Source organism: Ursus americanus, chromosome 7, assembly GCF_024610735.1.
Source record: "Ursus americanus isolate L20-20 chromosome 7, mUrsAme1.1.p, whole genome shotgun sequence".
In the NCBI taxonomy this organism is placed as follows: domain Eukaryota; kingdom Metazoa; phylum Chordata; class Mammalia; order Carnivora; family Ursidae; genus Ursus; species Ursus americanus.
Window position 1 is genome coordinate 75,784,184 of NC_142133.1, and position 24,962 is coordinate 75,809,145.

At 37.6% G+C, this 24,962-nt stretch overlaps 1 protein-coding gene across 1 annotated transcript in view; it reads left to right on the plus strand.

Annotated features, from left to right (window-relative positions):
- Positions 1–24,962, plus strand: part of LOC148109731 (uncharacterized) — a 192,560-nt gene that overhangs the window by 93,612 nt on the left and 73,986 nt on the right. Inside the window, exon 3 of the mRNA XM_087863221.1 lies at positions 21,336–21,426. Within this exon, the coding sequence (XP_087719347.1) occupies positions 21,336–21,426 (91 nt within the window). The remainder of the gene's footprint in view (positions 1–21,335; positions 21,427–24,962) is intronic.

The following is a 24,962-nucleotide window of genomic DNA, read 5'->3' on the forward strand; positions in this document are numbered from 1 at the left end:
TTAAGCCTTGGGAGCATAGAGATGGATGCGGCACAGTCCTTTCTGAGACGCAGCAGTATTCATTGTGGAAGACAGGCGTGTCGCCAGCTCAATACACCCAGTCCAGAATGTCTTCTGGAACCTACAAACTGAGGCAATGAGTCAGGTCAGCTCTAGAATTACTTTGTCATGAAATTCTTTGTGGTCATGATTATGATTGGTGTCACTAGACACAACTAGAAGGAGAAGAACATGTAGAACTTACTTATCATGAAACATGGTTCCTGTGGGGAAATGCATTACGTTAGTATTGGAAGGTAAAACTCCCTAATCTACACGGGATGCAGGTGGTAAATGACCTTGGAAATGAAATTAAAAGGAGGATTTGGAGCTTCAAAAGTTCCACTTCGGTGTATTCATCCCTCTTGTGACCGAAGTCCTTCTCTACTGAAGAGATGCGTTTTTGGGAAAATGGACTCTGTCATGGATGGGGCTGTGTCTGGCCTATCCTTGGGAGAAATGTGATTTAAATAAATTAAATTTCTTCCACTTTTTAAATTGAACAGGCTGGGATCCTCAACCCCATCTCTCCTATTCCCTTGCTGGAGTGAAATGAAGACCAAACTATAATTGGCAATTAAGAGCTTCAGATCCTATTATAGAACCCTGGTTGCAGAATTCATCTGCACACGAACTTCCCAAGGCAAGTGCCCATCTATATGACTGTGAGCACAAGCCGCCCTTTCCCCCAGAACCTGAAGTGTCAGCTCTGCACCCAGATCAGCTGTCCCCAGATAATCGGTGCCTGGCTGCTTCACTGCCTCTCACTCAGATAACCCCGGAGGAGCGATGAGGTCGGGTCCGTGGATATTTGCAGTGCAAATCAGCTCTACATGGCAGAAGCTGGTAGGACACTTACCTGTAGCTAAATTCAGTTTCTGCTACAAAAACTCCTCTTTTGGGGGCTTTTTCTAAAACTACAAATTCCCTACTTCTATCTATAAGTTGGAAATTGATTAACAAAAAAGATAAATGCAAAGTTATGATGAATATATACCCAGTCTGATTAACCAGCAAAATTCAAATCAGGGTAATGATTATCAATTTTTACTATGGATGGGCAAAAAAATTTTTTTTTAACAGTAATAACCAGTTTGGGCAAGGATCCAAGAAACTGGACGCTCTCACTCCCTCTGCAGTTAACTATTTGGAAATATATACCATGACCTATCACGTGTGTGTATCTTTGAACTAGTAATTCCATTTAGGGTAATTAAAACTAAGAAAGTAATTAAGGATATGGACATAGACTTAAATAAATGTCTTATTGTCAACATTTTCATTTGTAATAGTTAAAAATAAGAAACCACATAAATATTTTAAAATTTGGAAATATTCAATTCATAGTGATTTTAGTGGTTTTCTTTGAGATTTTGTATTTTGTAATGTTTTCTTATGAAAAACAGTTGCTTTTTTAATAGTAAAAAATAATATGTATATAAATGGCAAAATATATACTCAATATTTTCTACTGTCAAAAGCAATCACAAATTATAAAGGCACTTAGACTTGAAAGATTTAGACAGGCATTTTTTGAGACCAACTACAAAAATCTAGACTTAGAGTCATATCTTAACGTCGGAGAGCAATTCGAAAGGTATCAAGGCTTCTCAAACTAACATCCAAATGCTTAAACACCCAATAAAAATGTAGCCGGCATTGCTGGAGATGGAGGGAGAGCTTTAACCCCGAAAAACGAAAATCCCCCATGAATATTTTTCCTTGTGGGAAGGGAAATAGAAAAATAAAGCCTATACGTTTTAAAACATAGAAGTATGAAGGAAGAATCCTTGACTTAATATGGGCGACACCATTAACCACAGCAGCTCACGCAAGGTGGTAATAATGCTAGAAGAATTGTCAGGCCTATTGAGGGCACGGAATAGGAACACAGAGATTTAATATGCAGATCTCTAGAGGGAGAAGGATGCAGAATATTCTAATATCTTTTGAATCCAACTCCTCCCCTTCTTTCCCCTCAGCCACGGTCTTAATTCACGTCCTAATGATCTCTCTCCTATATGCCGACAGTTCATGCCATGTAGTAATTTGCAATTATTCTGAGATATGAATTTGAACAAAGCTTGGTGAGGCGGCTGATCATTTAGAAATCCAGTCTCATTTGAAAAGTGCTTTGTTGCTGTCTTTTCATCGACTGGGAAATGTTCTAAATGTTGGCTCTTTGTGGAAAAATGTCCATCTTGTGAGAAAACAAAAAGTGTAATTTTTAAAAGGTGAATAACATCTGGTCGTGTGAGAACATGTACAGAAAATATGTGCATTATTACAAATGTGATTCCTGGGAATGAGAATGCCAAAATTCTGTATCGACTATTCTTACTATTAAACTCGCCGCATATTACATCGGTTGGGGAAGGGAATTACCTGTTTAACAAACATAGGAAGATTTCAATGTATCACGCACTTTATATCAAATAAAATTTCAAATTTCCATGAGTTACCTTGAGAAAAAATAAAAATTAAAAGGAAATCTCTCAGAATAATTAAGGGAATATTGAATTGTTTTTAGAATGGAGAAGATATAGATAGATGATAGATAGATAGATAGATAGATAGATAGATAGATAGATAGATAGATAGATAGATGATAGATAGATAGATATTTTTTTGATAGCCAGACATGATATACTGCCCAAAAGAAACTGCTGTAAATTGACCTTTAAGAATGTAGTGGTGAGTTTTAGGGGAGGAGATGAGTTCTACAGTCGTATGATTGAGAATCAGGCTTTCAGTGAGTCTGCGCCTCTGGACTGTGAACTCATGTACCTCAGTACCCCCCACTCCACCCTCTTAGTTGAGATAGGAAGGCTAAGTGGGCTGGAGTTGGGTGTTTCCTTTCTTCCAGGCCAGTAAGACTCTGAGAACCTATCCAGTACGGTAGGGCCAGGTTAACTAGTTTCTCCTGAGTGCAGACCTTGTTAAGAAGAGAACGCTGTGGGATATTTCAAAATGGCTCCTTCCCCCTCTCCCCTCGTGCAAGCATGAATGGATTTTTCTCCAATATTTACTGTGAGAAAGTGGTTGAGCAACAGAAGGTAATGCTCACAAAACGTGGGCGCTCCCGTGACTGGGTCTCCCCAGAGACTTCAACTCTCAGAGTTGTCCACACGGAGCCTCCAGCAATTCACCAATTATAGTTCAGGTTTTCCTACCCCGGTACTGGCTCCCAGTGAAGTGTTTGCTCACGCCTGTCTGCTCTGGTAAGCCTTGACTCCTTCCCTTTATGTGCTTGTCTCTCTCTCTCTCTAATTTGGGGGAACACGGTTTGTTTGCCCTCTGTCCTCATTTCTCTTATAAATCCTAGAAGAATTGTTTTCAGGATGGACTTCCTAGCTTGTGCAATCAGAAACACAGAATGCTCATTTTTATAATGGGATAAAAAGCAGCTATATGAAATCTACTGCATATGAGATTCAAATTATAGATGTTAAAATGTATTATAAGTCTTCCTATTTGGTGCTTTTTACTATCGTTCATACAGGCTTGATGTTTTTATTATTTTATAATATATTATTATGTGATTCCAGAAAGATTTCCTTTTTCATGTTTCTGTGTTAAGAAATATATTTTGGGGGGAATACAATGGAAACCAGTACATTGGAGTGGCAGAGGGTAAAGCATTCCATGGATTATTGATTTGGACTCCATTGTCCCACCTGTTTAGTAGACAAATAATATGCTCGCATTTGAAAACAAAATCGAAGATCAATATGACCTAAAAGTTATAACTTAAGGGAAAAAGTAGATTCTCACCATTTAAAGGGTAAATTTTAGAATGAGGGACCAGAACTAAAACAAATATTAGACAGTCACGACAAGCTGACTCAACATGTTCAGTTTAAAAGCAAGGGTATGTTGGCATCTTTGTGATCAGTGTTCTCTTTCAAAGGAAATGACTACCAGAATAAAGCAAATGTGAAAGAATACAGTGAAGCACTTAAGATGGTGAAGCATGGAGGTCAATGCAACACAAGGAATCATATAGATGTGGTGCAAAGTTTTGAATTGCTTAGTCACTGAAGCAAGAGCTGATTGGATTAATTGCATTGAAAGGGTCAATAGTCTCATTCTTCCCTAGTCCTGCACCCCAGTTAAGGTTTTTGTCACAACTCCAGTCGAGACCCCTTTTTGAATGTCACCAGTTTTCTTCAGATGACAAGATATCGATAGCAGTTCTTCATTTTATTAAAACTACTGGCAGTACTGAATTATCCCTCCTTGAGATTTTGTTTTTCCTTGGCTTTTGGACAACATTCTCCTCCTTTTAGTTACCTTCCTATCCTGATCTGTTTCCTCACACATTCATCCAGTCCATTAGATTTCCAGTATATTCCGATGATGCTCAAATTGTATCTCCAAGACCAACTTTTCCCTGAAACCTAGACTCTGAAGAAAACTAATTGACATTAACTTACCATGCTGCAAAGTGCACCTTGATCCTGACACTTGCTTTTCTAATTCCCAGCTTGCAGCTGAAGTTAGTCACAGAGCCCATCTTTCTGTTCAAAAAGAGACATCCTTGACTTCTCCCTTCCTCTCACACTTGACACTCAGTCCTTGATCAGTCTTATCTCTAATGTCAAAATAGATCCTGAATCAGAACCACCTTTCTCTCTCTCCCTCCCTCACCTGAGCTCATCATCTCTTCTCTGGCTCAGTGCTATAACCCTTACTCAACCTCTCTCCTTCTTTAACTGCATTTCTTTGTCACAAAATCATTGAACTAATTCTTTTAAAGAGAAGTCACCTCATGTCACTACTCTACTCAGAACTCCAAGGGCATGACATCCCAGGCAGAGTACAACTTCACGTTTTTGACATGGCCATGCAATACGGTGCCTGCTTTGACATTTTCTCCTGCCACTTTTCCTCTCGTGCATGTCCCTCCACACAGCAGGGCTCCTTGTAGTTTCTTCAAAATTCAAGCTGTACTCTGGTTCCTTTGCATTTACTTTTAACTCTGCTCCAGAGAGCTTACCCCAAATATTTATATGCCTCTTTCTCTCGTGTGAGGTATGTCTCAATGAGATCATCGCAAGCAATCCAGTTATCACAGTGTGCCCAGCCCTTTTTATTCTCTCTCCTCTTAATCTGGTATATTCTGCTATGGTTCTCTTACTATCTAATATGTAGTGATCTGATTGTTTATTGTCTATCCACCCCCCCTCCCCGAGCGGAATGGAAGCGCTATGAGAGCAGTCGCTGCAAGTATCTACAGTGCTTAGAAAAGCATGTGGTACCTTGGTAGGCATTCCTTCATTTGAGATTTCTTGAATGAAGAGTTGAATATATGAATAAATATTTTTATTCATGATATAAACCATGAGTAAAGAAGTGCCTGCATTAGTATATAAAAATATATTTGTGTCAATGAATTTTGTAAGATTTATCATTTGACTTTTATAACAAGTAATTTTATGTGCATTATGAAAGTACATTTATGCTTTTTCTGAACAACTGAAAGTGTTTCTTTTATTCTGTCCTGTGTTCCTTTTAGACAGTGCAGTTCTTTTGAATGATCACATAATGTGGCTATTAGGGAATTTAAAGTCATTTATACCCTACCTTTGTACCAGAGAAGATTTGTATGACATCCGTTTATTTATATTGCCTTTACATTTAGCTTTATCTTATTTTTCCACCAGTCTTTCCCCTTTATTCAGTATCTTTAAATGTTTATTTTTTTATTTCATTATATATCTACATGCCACCTAAAACTCAAAGGTAGGGAGCAGCGAACGTACACACACATATACACACACCCATACATAAAGATACACTTTAGAGATAAGTATCACAATGGCAATAAATGAAATATATACACATCATCTTTTATTTGTAATTTATAAGTCTGTTAAAATTATGTGAAATTTCAACTAAGAGAGCATATATTCTAAACATATTTCTAACTTTTGCAATCAACCAAAGAGGTAATTCAGTTAACATGTATAGTGAATAGAGTGCCGATTTTGAAGTCTTCTGGCTTTAGCAAGTCAAACACAAAAGTGTTTTGTTTTTTTTTTTAAGATTTTATTTATTTATTTGACAGAGATAGAGACAGCCAGCGAGAGAGGGAACACAAGCAGGGGGAGTGGGAGAAGAAGAAGCAGGCTCCCAGTGGAAGAGCCTGATGTGGGGCTCGATCCCATAACGCCGGGATCACGCCCTGAGCCGAAGGCAGACGCTTAACCGCTGTGCCATGCAGGCGCCCCAACACAAAAGTTTTAATAAGATTCTCCTGTCCACTCTTTCACCCCTACAGATAGTGCTACCATAAGTTACTGGCATATCTTCTCTTCCAGTATGGAAGCTTCTTGAAGATGTGGCATGTTTTATTTGTTCCTATAACCAAATTGCAGTTATACAGTGTTCTGTCTTCTAATATGCACTTTTAAATGAATCCACTTCACCATAAAGATAGATTTCTAGGCTGTCAAATTCCTTTATAGCTTAGTGATCAAATGATTGAATTCTGATATTTATAAAGCAGATCTTATACATACAAAAATTAAATGGTGGGATAACCCACAAATTTTTCTATCAGAAAGTGAAGCAGTGGCTCTGTCCTTATTCTAAATGTAACCTCCTTTTAGATACAAATATCAAGTTTCAAAGTGAGATTTCTTTAAGAATTGAAGTCAGAAATTCTGATCAGTGAGATGGGACTTCTTAGAAATTTCTCTGTAAGGAGATTGTGTGACTCTCTTCAGTGAAAAAGATGTATCTATGATAGAATTCTTCAACAGACTTACCTGGAGAAATGTTTATTACTTTACGGAAAGCAAACAAGGAGAAAAGGGAGGATTAAATTCAGTGGTTGGTTTTTAGAGGTGTTTTGTCACCGATGAAAGACATCTAAATGCACATAAATGATAATTTTAAAGAGTTAAGTTCATATCGTCATGAGAGATATGGGTGGAATTTCTTGAAAAGCCATGTTGAAAGAACAAAGATCACTTTAGTCCAAGTCAGAATCTTTCGCTCATTTGACTTTCAACATTTCCAGTGAATCGTGTATAAGCCAGTTAGAATTTCTAATGAAATGTATGCCAGATTAAGGGAATCTTCTGCCAATTTTTGTTCTTCCAGTTTTATAGAAAGAAGAAAGAAAGGCATGGTGAAAATATGTAGATATCTCGCTCAGAAACATATCTTTTTTCTATGCATATCAGTTGTTAGAAACGTAGAGATTCCATTTCGTGATTTATTTATAAATGTCTGCCTCACACACTTTTGCATAGTATTACAATTGTTCTAATGAAAGTTTCTGTTGTCAGCATGACTCCTCCAAGAAATAAGTGAATTTCATGTGGAGAACAAAAATAAATAGGGCTGTCCCCCGTCATCATTTTCTGAGCTTGGATGCTTTGTTACACTTTATTCTATTGTTGGGTGCTAATCTGGAATTTTAATGGTTTGTAGCAATATTGATGTTTTCTAAGGATTTGGTCTTGGGGATATTCTTGCCTATTATCCCCATGGGACCGATTCAATCTTTTTTGGCTCTTGTCTTCCTATTCTTCTCTCTCTACTTGGTTACATATTTGAGTATCTACCTGCCGTATAGAATCATAAAATCTTACTATTAAGTAGGAAGGTTTTAATTCAGGTTTTGGTAACTGATAGAACAATGTACCATACACTTCTTTCAGTGTGTATTCAGGTGGCCTGTTATCTAGCCTGATGGAACTCTTCCTCTATTGCATAAATTCAGCATAAATCTTCCTCCTAGTCCTTGTCAATATCATTCCTTTCTCTTGAAAGCTCCTCCTAATATTTTTGCATGCCCATTCTGGCCCAATTAGTTAAAATGCTCTAACCTCTAAAGAAATTTTCCTATTCCCCTTCCTTCCAAGATTGAATAACGAATATTTATTGAATGTTTATTGTGTGAAAGGCACTCTGCTAATTACTAAGCATCTTATTTTTACAACAAACTATTAGCTATCATTATGCTCATTTCATACATCATGAAGTTGAGATTGCATAGGTTGAATACCTTGCCAAGTTTAAACATTTTCTGTATGACAAAGTGAGATCTATATCCAATAGTTTCTACTTCAAAACCCAGGTTCTTAAGTTCTATTCTTAACTGCATTATACATATTCTGATCTCTGTTGCTGTGAACCGCTTTAATAACAAGTACCAGAGTCTAATTAGGTTTCTTATTGTATGTAACAATTGACCTGGATATTAGTCATGTCCCCTTTGGGAAAAGGATAAGAGCCCCAAACACATTTTCTACAAGGAAGAACAAATACTGTAATTTTCATTCTGTCTATGTAGCTACTCCATATCTATAATGTGTGTGTGTGTGTGTGTGTGTGTGTGTGTGTGTGTGTGTGTGTAAATTTTTAATTGAATTTACTTGAACAAGCGTCCTTATCCATGGTCTTGCCCAAGGTAGAAAGCTTTTATGGCTAAATTTTCTGCTTACCATCCTGGCAAAAACATCAGTTAAATATCTACACGTTGATGGAGAAATTCAATTTAACATGTAGCACATTTCTTGGGAGCCCTTGTAATTTTACTCTATGGAGGAAACAGGTATTCTTAGCAGGAGTCAGAAGCATCCTGACTAAGAATTCCCCTGGGGCTCAGTGATGCCACAGAGAGACATTTGGGGATTAGTTTATTCAGACACAAGTTATTAGAGGGAATGGCTGGGCAAACTGCTCTTAGCTATGGTTATATTGAGAGCATAAGAGATATATTTACTTATTAAGGACAAAAACGTTCCACAAAATACTGAGTTCTTGGTTATAAAGTGCCCTGCAGGATGGCATAGATGAAAAAGAGAGAGAGAGAGAGAGAATTAACTAGCAAGCTAACTAAATTCTGCTTCAAATCTTTGATTCAAATGAGCATTTAGAAGCATTTTCTTTTTTCAGTAGCAACTCATCGATTTTTTTCTGAATGAGATTAACTATTCATTTTAAAAGGATAAAAACTAAACCAACAAATAAGAAACCTCTTTTTGCTCAGTTTAAATTATTGTATAAAGTGTGTAACAAAAACCATATTGGAAATCAAAACAGTATTAAAAAGTCAACTATGACTTCCCTGCCTAATTATGGCAAATAATTGCATTTTTCAACTCTCTCATAATCGCAAGATTTAAAGAGCAAAGCAAGAATATTTAGTGTTTCTCTCCTCCAAGTATGTCCACTGTGTGAGAAGAAAACTAAATTATGTCAAAATGAAGTCTACCTAAATCTCAAAGTTAGCAAGTGAAAAAAGCAGGATTCAAATTTAGACCTTACTAATTTTCTAAAACATTACTTGCTCCAATTGACACATTGCTAATTTCTGCTGGGCATGAGGAAACAAGGAGATTAGCACTTGAGTTGCTTAGAGGTCAGAGATTCATACTCAGCTAAGCAGAGATCTTTCCCAGGAGCCCAGTGTTCCACCTGGGACATAACGAAGCTCCTAAATTGACAGATTAGTTTTCCATGAGCGTGATAATTACCCGTTATGGTAAGTGCCTACCTTAAAAGTATCTCTTAATGTGGATCAGAGTATTACCATCTCTTTGTTATGGTTTCTATTTTAAGTAAGGATGTTGAACTGCTCCGTGTTATGTCCATCAGTTTTGAGGGCAGACTCTGGAGTCAGAATTTTTGAGATGACCCCAGCCCTGCTGTTGATTCTGTGAAATTGGGCATGTTTGTGTAATCTCTGTGCCTCGGTTTCTGAATTGCAAGCCAAAGATTAGAATAGTATCTACCTTAAAGTGTTGTTGTACGAATTTAATGAATTTACAAGTGAAAAGCTCTCCAAACAGTGCTTTTCATATTGTAAGTCAAATATTGGCTTCCTTTATGTTTCTAGGTCGTTACAACAAAAATGCAATTTAGACAATGGATTCATTGATATTTTTCTAACTTTTTCCAGAATGTGTAAATAAATTACATGGATAATATTCATATTTGATCCCAGTTGTAAAGTTAAAACAAAACAAAAAAATCTGTTCTAAATCCTCATGATATTCTGTTTCATTGTGAGAAGTGTTTGGGAAGACAATCCCATTACGTATAATCTTTTTGATATTATAACGATTCTTAAAGTTTCATCTAGTGCATAGAAATTATCCATTATTTACACATTGTTACTAAATTAGTTAATTGACCATGGCTTGTAATTAAATCTGAGGTGGATATTAAATTATTCATGCTGTAAATAAATTAATGCTTAGAGATTTTGCTTCCATTTTTAGAATATTTGATTAGTACTCTTTTACTCTGTAACGTACCCATTTTCATTTCTAATGGGCCGTAATTTTTCACAGATGGACACTATGAACCCACAAAAAGTTGGTGTGACTAATTTGAGTTTACCCTGCTTTGTCTTGAAAATCTTTCCAGTTCTTTCTAAAGTTTCTGATCGCATCTGGCAGGCTGATGCAGTATAGACTTTTGAAGGGCTTCAGTGTAATGGGGCTGTCTTTCTGAAATTGTATCAAAATTTAAGCTTCAAAATCAGCTTTGTGTATCAAAATTGTTTCCTTGTGAGATTATACATAATTCTATCAAGTTATGGCCAAATTACAATGACCAATGTAAGATGAAATGTGACTAGTGTAATATAGCAAAGAAAATTAGATGACAGTGGTGTTTCAAATGTTAATTTATGGTTTCATCCCTGTGTCTATACACCCCTGTGTATGCATACTCGTACACACACCCATATACTCAGACTATTTCTTGTAGCAATATAGACAAATTATGTAAAACAGCTGGTCTCAGAAACTGTTATGCTCAATTCAATAAATATTTGTTGACTCATTTATTATTGCAGTGATCATAGGGTTTTACAGAAAAACAGCAGAAACACTGGTGAATGGTCAAGAGAAGTTTCTCATGGAAGATGTTGCCTGAATGCTCACTGTCTTTGTGGAGGTTAAGGAATTCTGTCAAGGCATTTCCATAATCATGGGTTTCACAGAAGCACTGTGGACTTTGCTGAGTAGTCTCGAGGCCTCACTGGCCATCTTGATGACTCTAGAAGGTTAGAAATAAGTGAAAAGTTCCGAATACCTCACAGATGAATGACTTTCCTTTCCAGAGAAGTCTATTCACAGAACGTGAAGTTTTCTGTCCATTGGCATTTTTCTAGTACTATAGTATGTATAATAATCCTTTTTTGGATACATTTACATATATTTAAACAAGTCTAATTAAGCGTAACACTAAGTGAGGCTAACTATATGGATTCAAATAAGATACATTCCCAGTCCTCAGGGGCCTCATGTTCTAATCGAGAGAGGAAGATAGACACATAAATTCACACAATAGATCATGGTGCCATGATCAGTGTACAGGTTGGAGCAGAGACACAGTGAATGAGGAACTGATGGAACATTCTTAGAAACCAAGGAAAGACTCTATGGCAGAAGTGACCCCTGAGTGAATACCTCGGAGATATGAGTGGATGCTTTGAGAAAGGAGTGGAAGGGATGGGCAGGGGAGTTACAATGAAGACAGAATAAGGAGGCCTGACAGCTAAGAAATGCAAAATCTTTCCTTTCCTCAAACAACGTGATTTAATACTTATGTGAATAAAAACCAATTCTAATTATTTATATTTCCTTCAAATTGACATCTCCTTTAACTTCTTGTTATCACAGCACTCATTGAATTTATTGAACTCCAAGACTCTACTTATATCAAAAGTACTGCCGATGTTATGTAAATAACAGCATCTTCAGTGGGCATTGCTAGGATATTAATATAAACTACAGAACATCTCCTTCAGTCCTTCTTCAAATAGTCAGAACTCCTTTGTCAAGGTACCTATGTTAGTTCATTCAGGCTGCTATAACAAAAATACCATAAACTGGTAACTTAAAACAATACACATTTTTTTTCCCAGTTCTGGAGGCTGGAAGTCCAATATCAAGGTACCTGAAGATTCAGAGGTTCAAAGAGGGCCATCTTTTCACTACTGTCCTTGCATGGGTGGAAGGGGCGAGAGCGTTCTGCGACCTCTTTTGCAAGATCCCTAATCCCATTCTGAGGATAGAACCCAATCACCTCCTGAAGGCCCCTTCTCTCAATACCATCATCTTGGGAGTTAGGTGAATTTGAGGAGACAGGCCATTCAGACAACTGCAGTTCAATAAAAACAGAAATGGTGGGTATCGTTATCAGTCAGGGTGTTAGTCTGGCTGAATTAGGCAGACATGGAAGTCATGAAAAGGATGTAAGATACTGGGTAGGAAGCAGAGTCAATAGGAGGGCTTGAAAGCCTGGCTCAGAGGGTGGGCAGTTAAGCAATCACTCATAGTGACGCCACAGAGCCAGGGCTATAACACCATTTCCATCACTGTTTCACTTTGCACTGATGGCACCACTGAGCCCAGATGCTGGGCACTCGCTACCGTTGGCACAACTGCCCCCCACTGCCCTGCGAGCTCCATATTATTGGAACTGTCCCAAGGGTACTGTGCAATCTCTACACCTTTGTGTCAATAACTCCTGATTCTAAGTATGGGTCCCTTGCATCGGAATGATGGAACCTAAGAGATGTTTCTAGGTACTCATTCCAAACCTGGGAAAGCACGATATCTGATACAAAATATGCTAATTACATTACTCAACCAAAGTGTGGATAGGTTTTCCACATGGAACTAGTATTGTTTCCATGGCTTATTTCAATATAGAATCAGGGCAGGATATAAACTTAGTTGAATCTATTTGGTAAATGAAACTTAAAAAAGAAAAGTGGAATGTGTATTTCAACATGGAACTTTATGAGGAAAATGAAAGACTGGTAAACTATTACCTGCTAAAGTTAATCTGTGTTTATGGGGATTAGTTTGTAGAGGACAGTTCTGGAAAAGATGGCAGGGTACGTTTTCAAAATTTAGATTTGAACCCCAACTTACCATCCAATCACTGCAAAAACAGATAAAATTATCCATAAATAAAAATGTACCCCTTATCATAGATAAGATGAGTATACCTGGAAAATCTCTGGTAAATGGGGCTCATGTCAGAAGACACCTGGAACTTGGATCCAATGGCAGACACAGGTAGCTAGAAGTTCAATATTCTGGGGTAAGGAATACTCCTGCCTCACCATGTATTTTGGGAAACTGAATCTAGGATCACTGAATGAAACAAGGGACTGGGGTAAAGTTTCTACATTCTTTGATAAAGATAGAGATAGAAAATATGAAAGAGATAAGAATATATATTCTGCTGTTATTGAGGGTTCTACAGATACCCGTTAGGTCAAATTGGTTTAAGTGGTATTCCAAGTTATATATATGGAAATGTTCCTCTTCTATAGCTCTATTCCTTTCCCTGTTTTTGTTTTATTGTTATCACTTATATTAATTTTATATATCTCACAAACCAACCATATTGGTTGGTTGTATTTACTACTTCATATAATTTTACATCTTTAAAAAAAGGTGAAGAAATAAAGAAGAACAAGTATTTGTTTATAACTTCATTCTAATAACTTCCTTATCATTTTTGGTTTTCTTTGTTCTCATGGATTTGGTAAAATCTGGAGTCACTTCCTTAAACCAATACAAATTTAATTTTTCTCATCTTTTTTGTGTTCTTACTGGAAAATATATTACACATATATTGCACTTATGCATGTTAGAGGGCCAAAATACATAGTAGGCTTATTATTTTCTACAATTACTTTTTAAATCAGTTTAGAAGAAATGAGAAAAATGTGCATTTGCACTGTGTTTTATAATGATATAATTACTCTTAATAGTCTTAGTATTTCTTGTAAAGTGGGTCTCATAGCAACAAATTATCTCAATTTTTTCCAGCTTTATTGAGGTATAATTGACAAATAAAAATTATATATGTTTAAAATGTGCAGTGTGATGTTTGGTAGATATATACACATTGTGAAATCTTTACCACAATTACCCTAATTAACATATCCATCACTTAACATGGTTATCACTTCTTTGTGCATGCAATGAGAACACTTAAGATCTACTCTTATGGCAAATTTCATGTATACAATACAGTAGTATTAATATAGTCGCCATGCTGTATTTTAGATCTTTGGAATCTGTTCAGCATACAGAACTGAAATTTTGTACACTTTGACCAACATCTTTCCATTTTCTCACTCTTTGGGCCCTGGCAACCACCTTTCTATTCTCTGTTTTTAAGAGTTCAACTTTTTTAGGTTTCATTCACAGGTACGATCATACAATATTTAATTGGCTGTGTCTAGCTTATGTCCTCCAGGTAATCCATGTTGTTAAAATGGCAGGGTTTCCTCTATTTTAAGGCTGAATAATATTCTATCATATATGTGCCACATTTCCCTATCCATTCATCTGTTGATGGACACTGAGGTTGTACCCATATCTTGGCTTTTTTGAATAGTGCTACAGTGGACACAAGGTGCAAATACTCTTCAAAATCCAGATTTTATTTCCTTTGGGTATATACCCAGAAGTGGGCTTGCTGGATCATATAGTTCTATATCTAACTTTTTGAGAAACCTCTGTACTGTTTCCCATAATGGGTGTAGCATTTCACATTCCCACCAGTAGTATACAAGGGTTCCCTTTTCTCCATATCCTTGCCAACACTTGTTATCTCTTGTCTTTCTAACCAGTGATCCTTCATTGTGGTTTTGGTTTGTTTACCTGATTGCTAGTGACATAGAGCACCTTTTTATATACCTGTTTCCCATTTGTATGTCTTCTTTTGAGAAATATCAATTCAGGTCCTTCGACCATGTTTTTGATTAGATTATTTATTTATGTGTTTTTGCTATTGTGTTGTTTGAGTTCCTTATACATTTTGGATATTGAGTCCTTATCAGGTGTATGGTTTACGAATATTGTCTCTCATTCTGTAGGTTATCTGTTCAGTCTGTTGATTATTTCCTTTGCTGTGCTGGGCTTTTTTACAGTAAATTATCTAAAAAGAAACTAAGAAATGGTATTGTCATTTATCATAGCATTAAAAAATACCTAGGAATAAATGTAACCAAAGAGGTGAAAAATCTGTACACTGCAAACTGTAAACTTCCAGGAACAAAATTGAAGACACAAAAATGGAAAGCTGTGCCATGTTCATAAATTGGAAAAATTAATAGTGTTAAAGTGTCCATACTACCCAAAGCAATCTATAGATTCAATGCAGTCCCTATTAAAATTCCAGGGGTATTTTTTAGAGAAATAGAGAGAAAAAATCTTAAAACTTATAATAAGTAATGAGGTTGTAAAGCACAGAGTGGTGACTATAGTTAATAATATTGTAGTGCAGCCTTGAAAGTTGCTGAGAATAAACCCTTACAGTTCTCATAAGAGGAAAAAAAATCTCTTTGTAACTTTGAGTGGTGATGATTGGTAACTAGACTTATTGTGGTGATCATTTCACTGTGTATACAAACATGAAAGCATTATACTGTACACCTGAAACTAATGAAATAATGGTAAATCTCAGTTATACCTCAATGAAAAAGAAAGAAACAAACCAGGAATCAAAAAGCTATCAAAATTTTCTTTAAATTCATATGGAGCCACAAAAAATCCTAACATTAAAGCAATCTTGAGCAAGAAAAAAGCTGGAGACACCACATTTCCTGGTTTCAAAATATATTACAAAGCTATAGTCATTAAAGCGGTCCTGACATAAAGACAGACATATAAACCGATAGAACAAAATAGAGGGCCCAGAAATAAGCCTACACATATACAGTCAACTCTTCGTCAACAAGAGTACCAAGAATGCACAGTGGGGAGAGGATGATCTCTTCATTAACTGCTGTTGGAAAAACTAGATATCCACCTACAGAAGAATGACATTGGACCCTTATCTCACACTCACACCATAAACAAAAATCAACTTAGAACAGATTCAAATAAAACCTACAATTGTGGGGCGCCTGGGTGGCGCAGTCGTTAAGCGTCTGCCTTCGGCTCAGGGCGTGATCCCGGCATTCTGGGATTGAGCCCCACATCAGGTTCCTCCGCTATGAGCCTGCTTCTTCCTCTCCCACTTCCTCTGCTTGTGTTCCCTCTCTTGCTGGCTGTCTCTATCTCTGTCAAATAAATAAATAAAATCTTAAAAAAAAAAAAACCTACAATTGTAAAACTACTAGAAAAAATATATAGAAGAAGCCTATTAACATTCCTTAAGTCATTGAATTTTTTCCCCCGGATGTGACCCCAGAACCACAGGCAACAAAAGCAAAGTAGGCAAGTGAGATTGTCTCAATTTTTACTTGAAGAAAGCCTTTTTATTTGGGAAAGTCTTTTGGATGAAAGATGGCTTTGCTGGATGTAGGACTCTGTTGAGAGTTGATTCTTCCCTTCGGGCACTTCGAATTTCTTACTCCATAACCTTCTAAAGGATGAATCCGTGTTTTCTTGCTTTCAAGATTTTCCCTTCTCTTTAACATTTTTACCGGATGAGTCTCTGTGGATCCCATTGTGTTTTTCCTGATAGAGTGTGTTGAGCTTCGTGGGTGTTTAAATTAATGTTTCCCAATAAATTCAGAAAGTTTTCAGCCATTATTTCTTCAAATGTTTTTCCCTTTCATATTCATCGTGCGTGTGTTGGCACAGTCATGGTGTTCCATGTTTCTCTGAGGCTCTCTTCATTATTCCTCATTCTTTTTCTCTCTGCTCTTTGGATTTCATCTCCTTTGTCAGTCTATATTCAAATTTATTAATTCTTCCTCTCTGTTGTTGAACTCTACTCTTGAGCCCCTGTAGTAAATTTTTTATTTCAACTATTATATATTTCAACTCCAGAATTTTCACTTAGATCTTTTTTAATAATTTATTTTTGTTTTTATTTCCTATTTGATTCAACAGTCTCATCACACTTTACTTCTGTGATCATGGTTTCCTTTCATTCTTAATATATGTATAATGGTTATTTTGAAATCTTAGTCTATTAAATTGGTGTTCTCGTGGGCTGGTTCTGTTTCCTGCTTGTGTGTGTGTGTGTGTGTGTGTGTGTGTGTGTGTGTGTGTATGCGTGTGTGATGGGTCGTATTTTCTTGTTTTAAAGAAACAACTTTTTATTCTGTGTCACATAACATCCTATTGAATACCTCGTGTTATGCTGCACATATGTGCATAGAGTTTTTTAGAAATACAGTTTACAAGTGCCTGGGTGGCTCAGTCAGTTGAGTCTCTGACTCTTGGTTTCCATTCAAGTCATGATCTGAGGGTCATGAGATTGAGATCAGGAGTCTACTGGTCCCTCTCCCTTAGCCCCTCCCCCTCACTCTAGCCCCTCCCCCTTGTCTCTCTAAGATAAATAAAATAAATCTTTTTTTTTTAAGAAATACACAGTTTAAAAAATGTTTGTAAAACAGTGTTTGCAGCCTAAGTTTGTAAGCCACTGGACTAGCCAAACTCTCAGGCCTCTTCGACCTTCAGATTTACTATCCAAGGACACTTTGGATTTGAAAACAGGTATAGGCAGAGCAGGTCTTCAACCTTGACTCTTCTGTCTTTCTGGATTTTTTCTTAATTTGGTCAAAGTTTTACCTAACTTATTTCCAGCTTGTTTTTACCTGACTCATTTCCCACATGTAGTTTTTCCGATTATTTTTGCATTCTCTCAAGGGTAGAGTCTCCCAGGAAGAATTGACTCTACTCTGAGGTGGATGTCTAGGGTATTGTTGTTGTAAAAAGACCTCATTCTGATCTCTTCATCACAAAAAGAGACGAGATCTTAACCCAGCTTCACCTTTTCTAGCAAAAGGACACAAATGCCAGATGCAATGCACATTTATTCTGTCATTCTTCTTATTGGTTCTTCCTAGGCTGACAGCTGTATAGCATGAAATAAGGGGTGCTTTTGGCCAGCTAGAAATATAAAGGCCATAAAGAAACAGCACACACTGCACTCATTTCCCATAAAACAGGACCACTTTTATTACTTCTGATTTATAATAGAAATGACAATTGCATATATTTCTTCATGCGTGTACAGAATCAAACGTAGAACATAAAACTCCCTGAACAATACAGGACTCTACCAATTAGGTCTGCAATTGAATACTTTTACTTTAGTCTAAAAACTTGAAAAACATTCCTGATGGATCTCTCCCTCTCTCTCTCTCTCACTCTCTCTCTTGCTCTCCTAGACACATGTACCCACAAACTTACAAAAATTTTACCAAATGAATAACCACAGCTTAGAATCCATTGTTGTCATCTATGTCATATAAATTAGCTATCTAAAATTATTTCCCATGAAGGTAAATTAAAATATTTCAAGAGGATTTTTTGGCACTTTAAAGCATCTCAGAATACTGCATCTTATACCTTAATTTTAATATAATGCTGTAGGGTAGTATTTCTTTTTCTTTCTTTTTTCCTTTGTAATCTTATGAATATAAAGATTCTTTTGCCCAGAATGGTCCTTTTCATCAGATAATTGCAAACATGCCCATGCATGCATTTTTACATATGATTTCATGGTGTATACAGAATATATCCAGGGATTGCAGATCAGAGAGCCCCTTTTTTAAAAAGATAGGAAAGGAATAAATGTGTACCCAGCACTGCATTGATACCATATGCTACTTCATGCGCAGCCTCTCACAGAAGTGCCAATATATTTTCGACATGAGGACGTTGAGACTCAATGGGGTAGTTAATCCAGTCACATAGTGAGCACATAGCCCAGCTGGGACTCCGCTGGTATCATTGTCTCCCTCCACATTTTTCCATTTCACCATCTCTAATGTTAATCAAGAGCTAATGAAAGATGAGTCCACAGATAGTTCTTCTTATCCAGGAGTCAGTTAAATGTCATGACAAAGCATCCTGCCCCACCGATTAGTAGTTGGATGAACTTGGTAGACTTCAGTTCTCTGCGTTGCATTATCCTCATCTGTGAAATGGGGATAAACACACTGTCTCCTGTGGCTGTTATGAAGGGTAAGAGATTTGATCAAAGGAAATCGCTTAGAACCTAAAATGTTCCTACAACAGAGAATGTTTCATAGTATGGAACATGGAAGTTTCCCAGTGTATTCTAATAATCATTATTTCTCTGATTCTAATACTTTGGTTCTTTTACCTCTTATGCTATAAATGTGTGGCTGGTATTTTTTCCCCAGAAATTTCTCTCTCTCTCTCTCTTTCTGGTCTCTCTCTCTCTCTTTAAAGATTTTATTTATTTATTTATTCATTTATTTATTTGAGAGAGAGAGAGTGCAGAGGGAGAGGGACGAGCAGACTGCCCTGAGTGCAGAACCCATCTCGGGGGCTTGGTCCCAGGACCCTGAGATCAGGACCTGACAGAAACCAAGAGTTGGAGGCTTAACCGACTGAGTCACCCAGGCATCCCTCTTTTTGTCTCTTTCAGGTAACTTTGTTCTGGTGTTTATAAAAGACAACCCAAATATGTTAGCAAATAAGGTTAAAACGAGCCAGGGGAAATTGAGTGTATTAGCCTATTTTCCTGTCACTGAAGTCTTAATTCTTCTGCTAGACAAAGCGTAGCAGATGTGGGCTCCTGGGGTATTGGTATGCAGACCTGGTGCATCCATAGTGAATTCAGTTATTGGTTCCTGACTCATTTATGCAGAATTAAAACTCTGTCTTTTCCCGTGGCATTATTATAAAACAAGATTTCAAAAATCGGTTATCTTATATCACTTCTGTCATATATTTATAGCCTATATTTACTGCCAGGATCTCACTCCTCACAGTCCTGTGTATTCGCAGGATACCATGCACCCTCTTCTAGAGTAGTTCGCGTGCCTTAATTTCCCGATTTCTAGTTAGAAATGATAATGATACTTAATAATGATACTAGCCACGAGGAGTTAGAAAGGTTAAGGCAGGTGTGATGGCTACTTTTATGGGTTGACTTGACTAGGCCGTAGTGCCCCGTTGATTGGTAAAGCGCCAGTCTAGATAGTGCTGTGAAGGCATGTTTTAGATGTGAAAAACACATCAGTAGCTTGAGTAAAGCAGATCATCTTCCACAGTGTGGGAGAGCCTCATTTGATCAATTCAAGGTCTTTTTTTTTTTTTTTTAAGATTTCTGTGTCTATTTGTGAGAGAGTGGGAGAGTGTGCATGGATGTACACAGGAGTTGGGGGAGGGGCGGGAGAGAGAATCCCCAAGCAGACTCCCCACTGAGTGCGGAGTCCTACGCCACACAATGTGGGACTCGATCCCATCATCATAGATCATGACCTGAGCTAAAACCAAGAGTCAGTCACCCAACCAACTGAGCTACCCAGCTGCCCCTGATCAGTTCAGGGTCTTAAGAGAAAAAAACTGAGGTCCCCAAAGAGGAAGGAATTCTATCTTATGACTGCTCCTGCTGGAATTTCCAAACTTGCAGCCAGCTCTGCAGATGTCAAATTTGCCAGCCCTATAATCATGTGAACCAGTGCTTTAAAATAGGTCTACCATTTATTATCTGTCCACCTACCTATACACACACACACACACAGACACACACACACACACACACACACACACAATTGGTTCTACTTCTGGTTCTCTGGGGAACCCTAATTAATGCAAGAAGTAGCATATTTAGTGCTTAAAGTACTGCCTGTCTATAGAAAGCACTTTAGTTACAGCATATAGTGGAATATTACTTAAATAAACTCGGAAACACCCAGTATAGAAATCAAACCATGGCTGCCTTATAGTTGAATCAGAGTGAAGAGCTGACAAGATTTCTCTGCTTAGGTGAAAGCAGAGGTGGCTCCCCCACCTTTCTGTTGCTGTCCATTAAGACCATCTTTTAGGCACATCTTGATGATCCTTGGAACACATTCTCAAATTCAATGGGCTCAACCTTTGGACTATGTTTGAAGTTTCCATTTTCTGTCTACCTGGGACATAATCAAGCGCATCACTAGACAGTGCTGATGGTGCCTTTGTATAAGAAAGGCCCGAGTATTTGTCTGCAGACTTAGGCTCGGTTTTGTGGTACCCTTACAGCACCGGGCCAAAGGACTGCTTTCACGACCACGTAGTTTTCTCAAGACCATGCCGGCCGGGGAAAGATTTATAATGATTATGGTCAACTGAGAACACCTTAAAATCTAATTGGGAGTCAAAAAAAATGGGTGGGACCCGATTTACCCTCTAGATTTTACGGTAGTTTTCAATTAAATTTAAAAAAAGCCAAAAAACAAAAAACGAACTGGCCCCATCAAAGACCTTACCTAATCATAATCTCTGGATGTTAGGCATTGTTGGTTGAACTTTTAAAAATTATTTAAGGTGATCCTAAAATATGCATCTGGTTAAAAATATTGACCGTCTTATTTCATGCAGCTTGTGTTTCTTGGTGACTAGAAGAGAGAAGTTAAAACAACTGGCCTGTCATCCACTCACTTTCTTTAGAAGCCGTTCGTCCCCGGAACAGGTAAGGAAAAAGAAGGCAGGTGACCTGCCTGGTCTCGTCTCCTTGTCAGTCAGACCTCCAGTTAAATGGATTAATGGTATTTGCTTGGGGGAAGAGGCTTTATCTCGTAAATGCCCTTGGCAGGATCTTGCGTGGCTGAAGGATTACTAATAGGGAATAAACTGGGAACTGATAAGGCGTGGCTCTCTGGAGAAAGTCAAGTAAGTGCTACAACTCTCTGGGGTGTATAACGGGGATGCTTCATAACTTAAATGCTCTTCACTGTGTTAGGTAATAACCTTTAAATCCTCACTTGGAGAGCCCATCTCTTACTTTGGGCTAGTGAGTTCAGGTCTGATATGGGAAAACAAAGCTGGAAAGCTGCCTTGATAACTCAGACCTCTCTAGACTCTTTCTGAGCCTATTTATTGCCTGTATCCTTGGGATTAGTAGTAAAATTGGATATTAGGGAAGATCTTGGATGGGCTTGAGCCTGACTTGACAATCCTATCATTTGTATTAGCTCATATATCAATTAGTATTGGGACATTTTGGGTTGCCAGCTTTTAAAGAGTTAGGCTGGTAAAGTGGGTGATATTTCATTTTATCCTAATGGCCAGAGATTATAGACGCCAGTACCCTAGACTGATTAAAAAAAAAAAAGTCAGTGGAACAATTAGCCCTTGTATATATCGGACCACATCATTCCCTTACTTCTTCACGCAGACTTGGTTTTATACGTCAAAAGGGACTAACATATGGTGGCACAAGGTGTTAATAATCTCTTTATGAGATTAACACCACAGACATCTGTTGTGATGAGAGTTTTGTTTTTAAAAACATGCCTATCCTCAATGGAACTCTGCCCTTAACTTGATGTCTTCCATTCCGGGAACAGCTACTGTGGTAACCCTGAGGAGGAATATCACCTCAGGAATCCAAGGCAATGCTCCTGAGACTCACGCCCATCAGTGTGAGCAACATAAACAATTTGGTGACTGTTCCAAATTAGCTAAATCACAGCTCTAATGTTCACTTCTATTTCATAATAGGTCTGCAGAGATGCCATAAAATAGTCTATCAGCAAATCTCACAAAGTCTTCTCTCAGTCCTAATGAGACTTCTCAACCTGACACAGTTACAGAGGGAATCAGGGAAGTTCCCACTCATGCGTCAGCCATCTTCCTTCTTGGTGGAAAGGAGTACATTTCAAATATCATTTTTCTTTCATATTTATTTTTTATTGCACTAGGAACGCTTAACATGAGACCTACTTTTAAACACATTTTTAAGTGTGCAATACGGTATGGTTAGCTGTAGGCAGAAGATTGTACGGCAGATTTCTGAAGTTTATTCCTCTTCCTGAGCTAAAACTTCATACCCCTTGATCAGCCACTGCCCATTTCCTCTCCCCCCAGCCCCATTCTATCCTGTTTCTGTATGTTTGACTATTTTAGATACCTCATACAGTTGGAATCACTTGTCCTTCTGTGACTGGCTTATTTCACTTAGGATAATGTTCTTCAGTTTCATCTGTGTTGTCAAGATGGCAGGATTTCCCTTTAATTTAAGGCCAAATAATATCCTATTATATGTGTATTCCACATTTTTGCTATCCATTCCTCTGTTAAAGGGCATTTTGGTTGTTTCTGTATCTTGGCTGTCGTGAATAATGCTAAAACGAACACGGGAGTGCGGATATTTCTTTGAGATTCTGATTTCCGTTCTTTTGGGTATATGCCCATGAGTGAGATTGCTGGATCATGTGGCAATTCTATTTTTAGTTTTTCAAGGAACCTCCATGTTGTTTGCCATAGCTGCTGTCCCGTGTTACATTCCACCTACAGTCGATAAGTATTCCTATTTCCCCACACCCTTGCTAACACCTACAACTTTTTCTTTTTGATGATAGCTATCCTACAGGTGTGAGGTGATAGCTCATTGTTGTTTTTATTTGCATTTCTCTGATAATTTATAATGTTGAGTATCTTTTCATATACCTTTTGGTCATTTGTATGTCTTCTTTGGAGAAATGTCTATTGAAGTTCTTTGCTTCCCCCCGCCACACACTTTTTAAATGATTTTATTTATTTATTTATTTATTTATTTATTTATTTATTTATTTGAGAGAGAGAGAGCATGTACAGGAGCAGGGGAGAGGGAAAAGCAGCCTCCCCACTGAGCAGGGAGCCCAATGTGGGGCTCGATCCCTGAATCCCTGAGATCATGACCTGAGCTGAAGGCAGATGCTTAACCAACTGAGCTATCCAGGCACCCCTGCTTCCCCCTTTTTTGTTTGTTTGTTAACCAGCTTTATTTTTCTCTTCAGTTAATGATATCGTGGATGTCTCTCCATATCATTAAAATTCTTCTGAAAGTGTTTTGATTTCAAATATTTGTATGGTACTCCATTTTATGAATATTCCATAGTCAAATTCCTAATATTGGATATTCAGGTTTTTCCATTTTTTGCTAAATATTTATATGGTGCTTGCCATTAGACAGTTTTAAACACTTTCCATAACTTAAATTAATCTCTACTAAAACTTTATGAGTTTGATACTATTATATTCTCATTTTATAAATTGGGAAGTTAAGCACAAAGAAAGGAAGTGACTTGTCTAAGATCACACAGCTAGTGGGTTAAGTGGTAGAGCCTGATTAAAATCGAGGCAGACAAGGATCTCTTCTGCAGGCCTAATCCTTATATTATACTGTCTTTCATTGCTCAAATGATCATAACTGAAGCTAAATATTTCATGCATCCCTAGCAAGTTCTTTGTTATATGTACCTAGATGTGGAATAACAGAGTCAAAGGGTGTGCACATTTTACAGTTTTCAATGCAAACTGTTCCAAACTGTGCTTCTCGGGTTTTTTTCTTGTTCTATTTTTTTTTACATTGTAAAATACACATAAAATAAAATTTACTCTCTGAAGCATTTTTAAGTGTACAGCTCAGTGGTATTACACAGATTCATAACGTTGTGCAACCATCACAGCCATCCATCCCCAGAACTCTTTTCATCTTGTAACACTAGAATTCTACACCCAATAGACAATAACTCCCCATACCCCTCTCCCTCCAGCCCTTGACAATCATCATTCTTTCTGTCCATGATTCTGACTACTCTAAGTACCTCCTATGTATGGAATCATGCCCTATGTGTCTGCTTGTGACTGGCTTATTTCACTTAGCTTATTGTCTTCAAAGTGCATCCATGTTGTAACGTTTGTCAGAATTTTCTTCCTTTTTGAGGACCGAAGGAAGGAAGGGACTTTCCTTTATTTGAAGGAAATAGTGCCCTGAAACTTAACTGGGTGTGACAAATCTGAAGGTCTGTAGAGTGCTGGGGGTAATCTAAGGAGCTCTGCCCGAGAGCTTGGAGACCTGACCTAGCCACCTGACTTGACGTCTCACCAGCAATTTCGACACGAGGAAGTCAGTAACTTCCCTGAGCTTGATACTCTACTTCCAAACAGTAAGGTCACTGACATAGACAACATGTAAATTTTGCTCTGGACCCACTTATTTTGACTTCATTAATCTCTAATTCC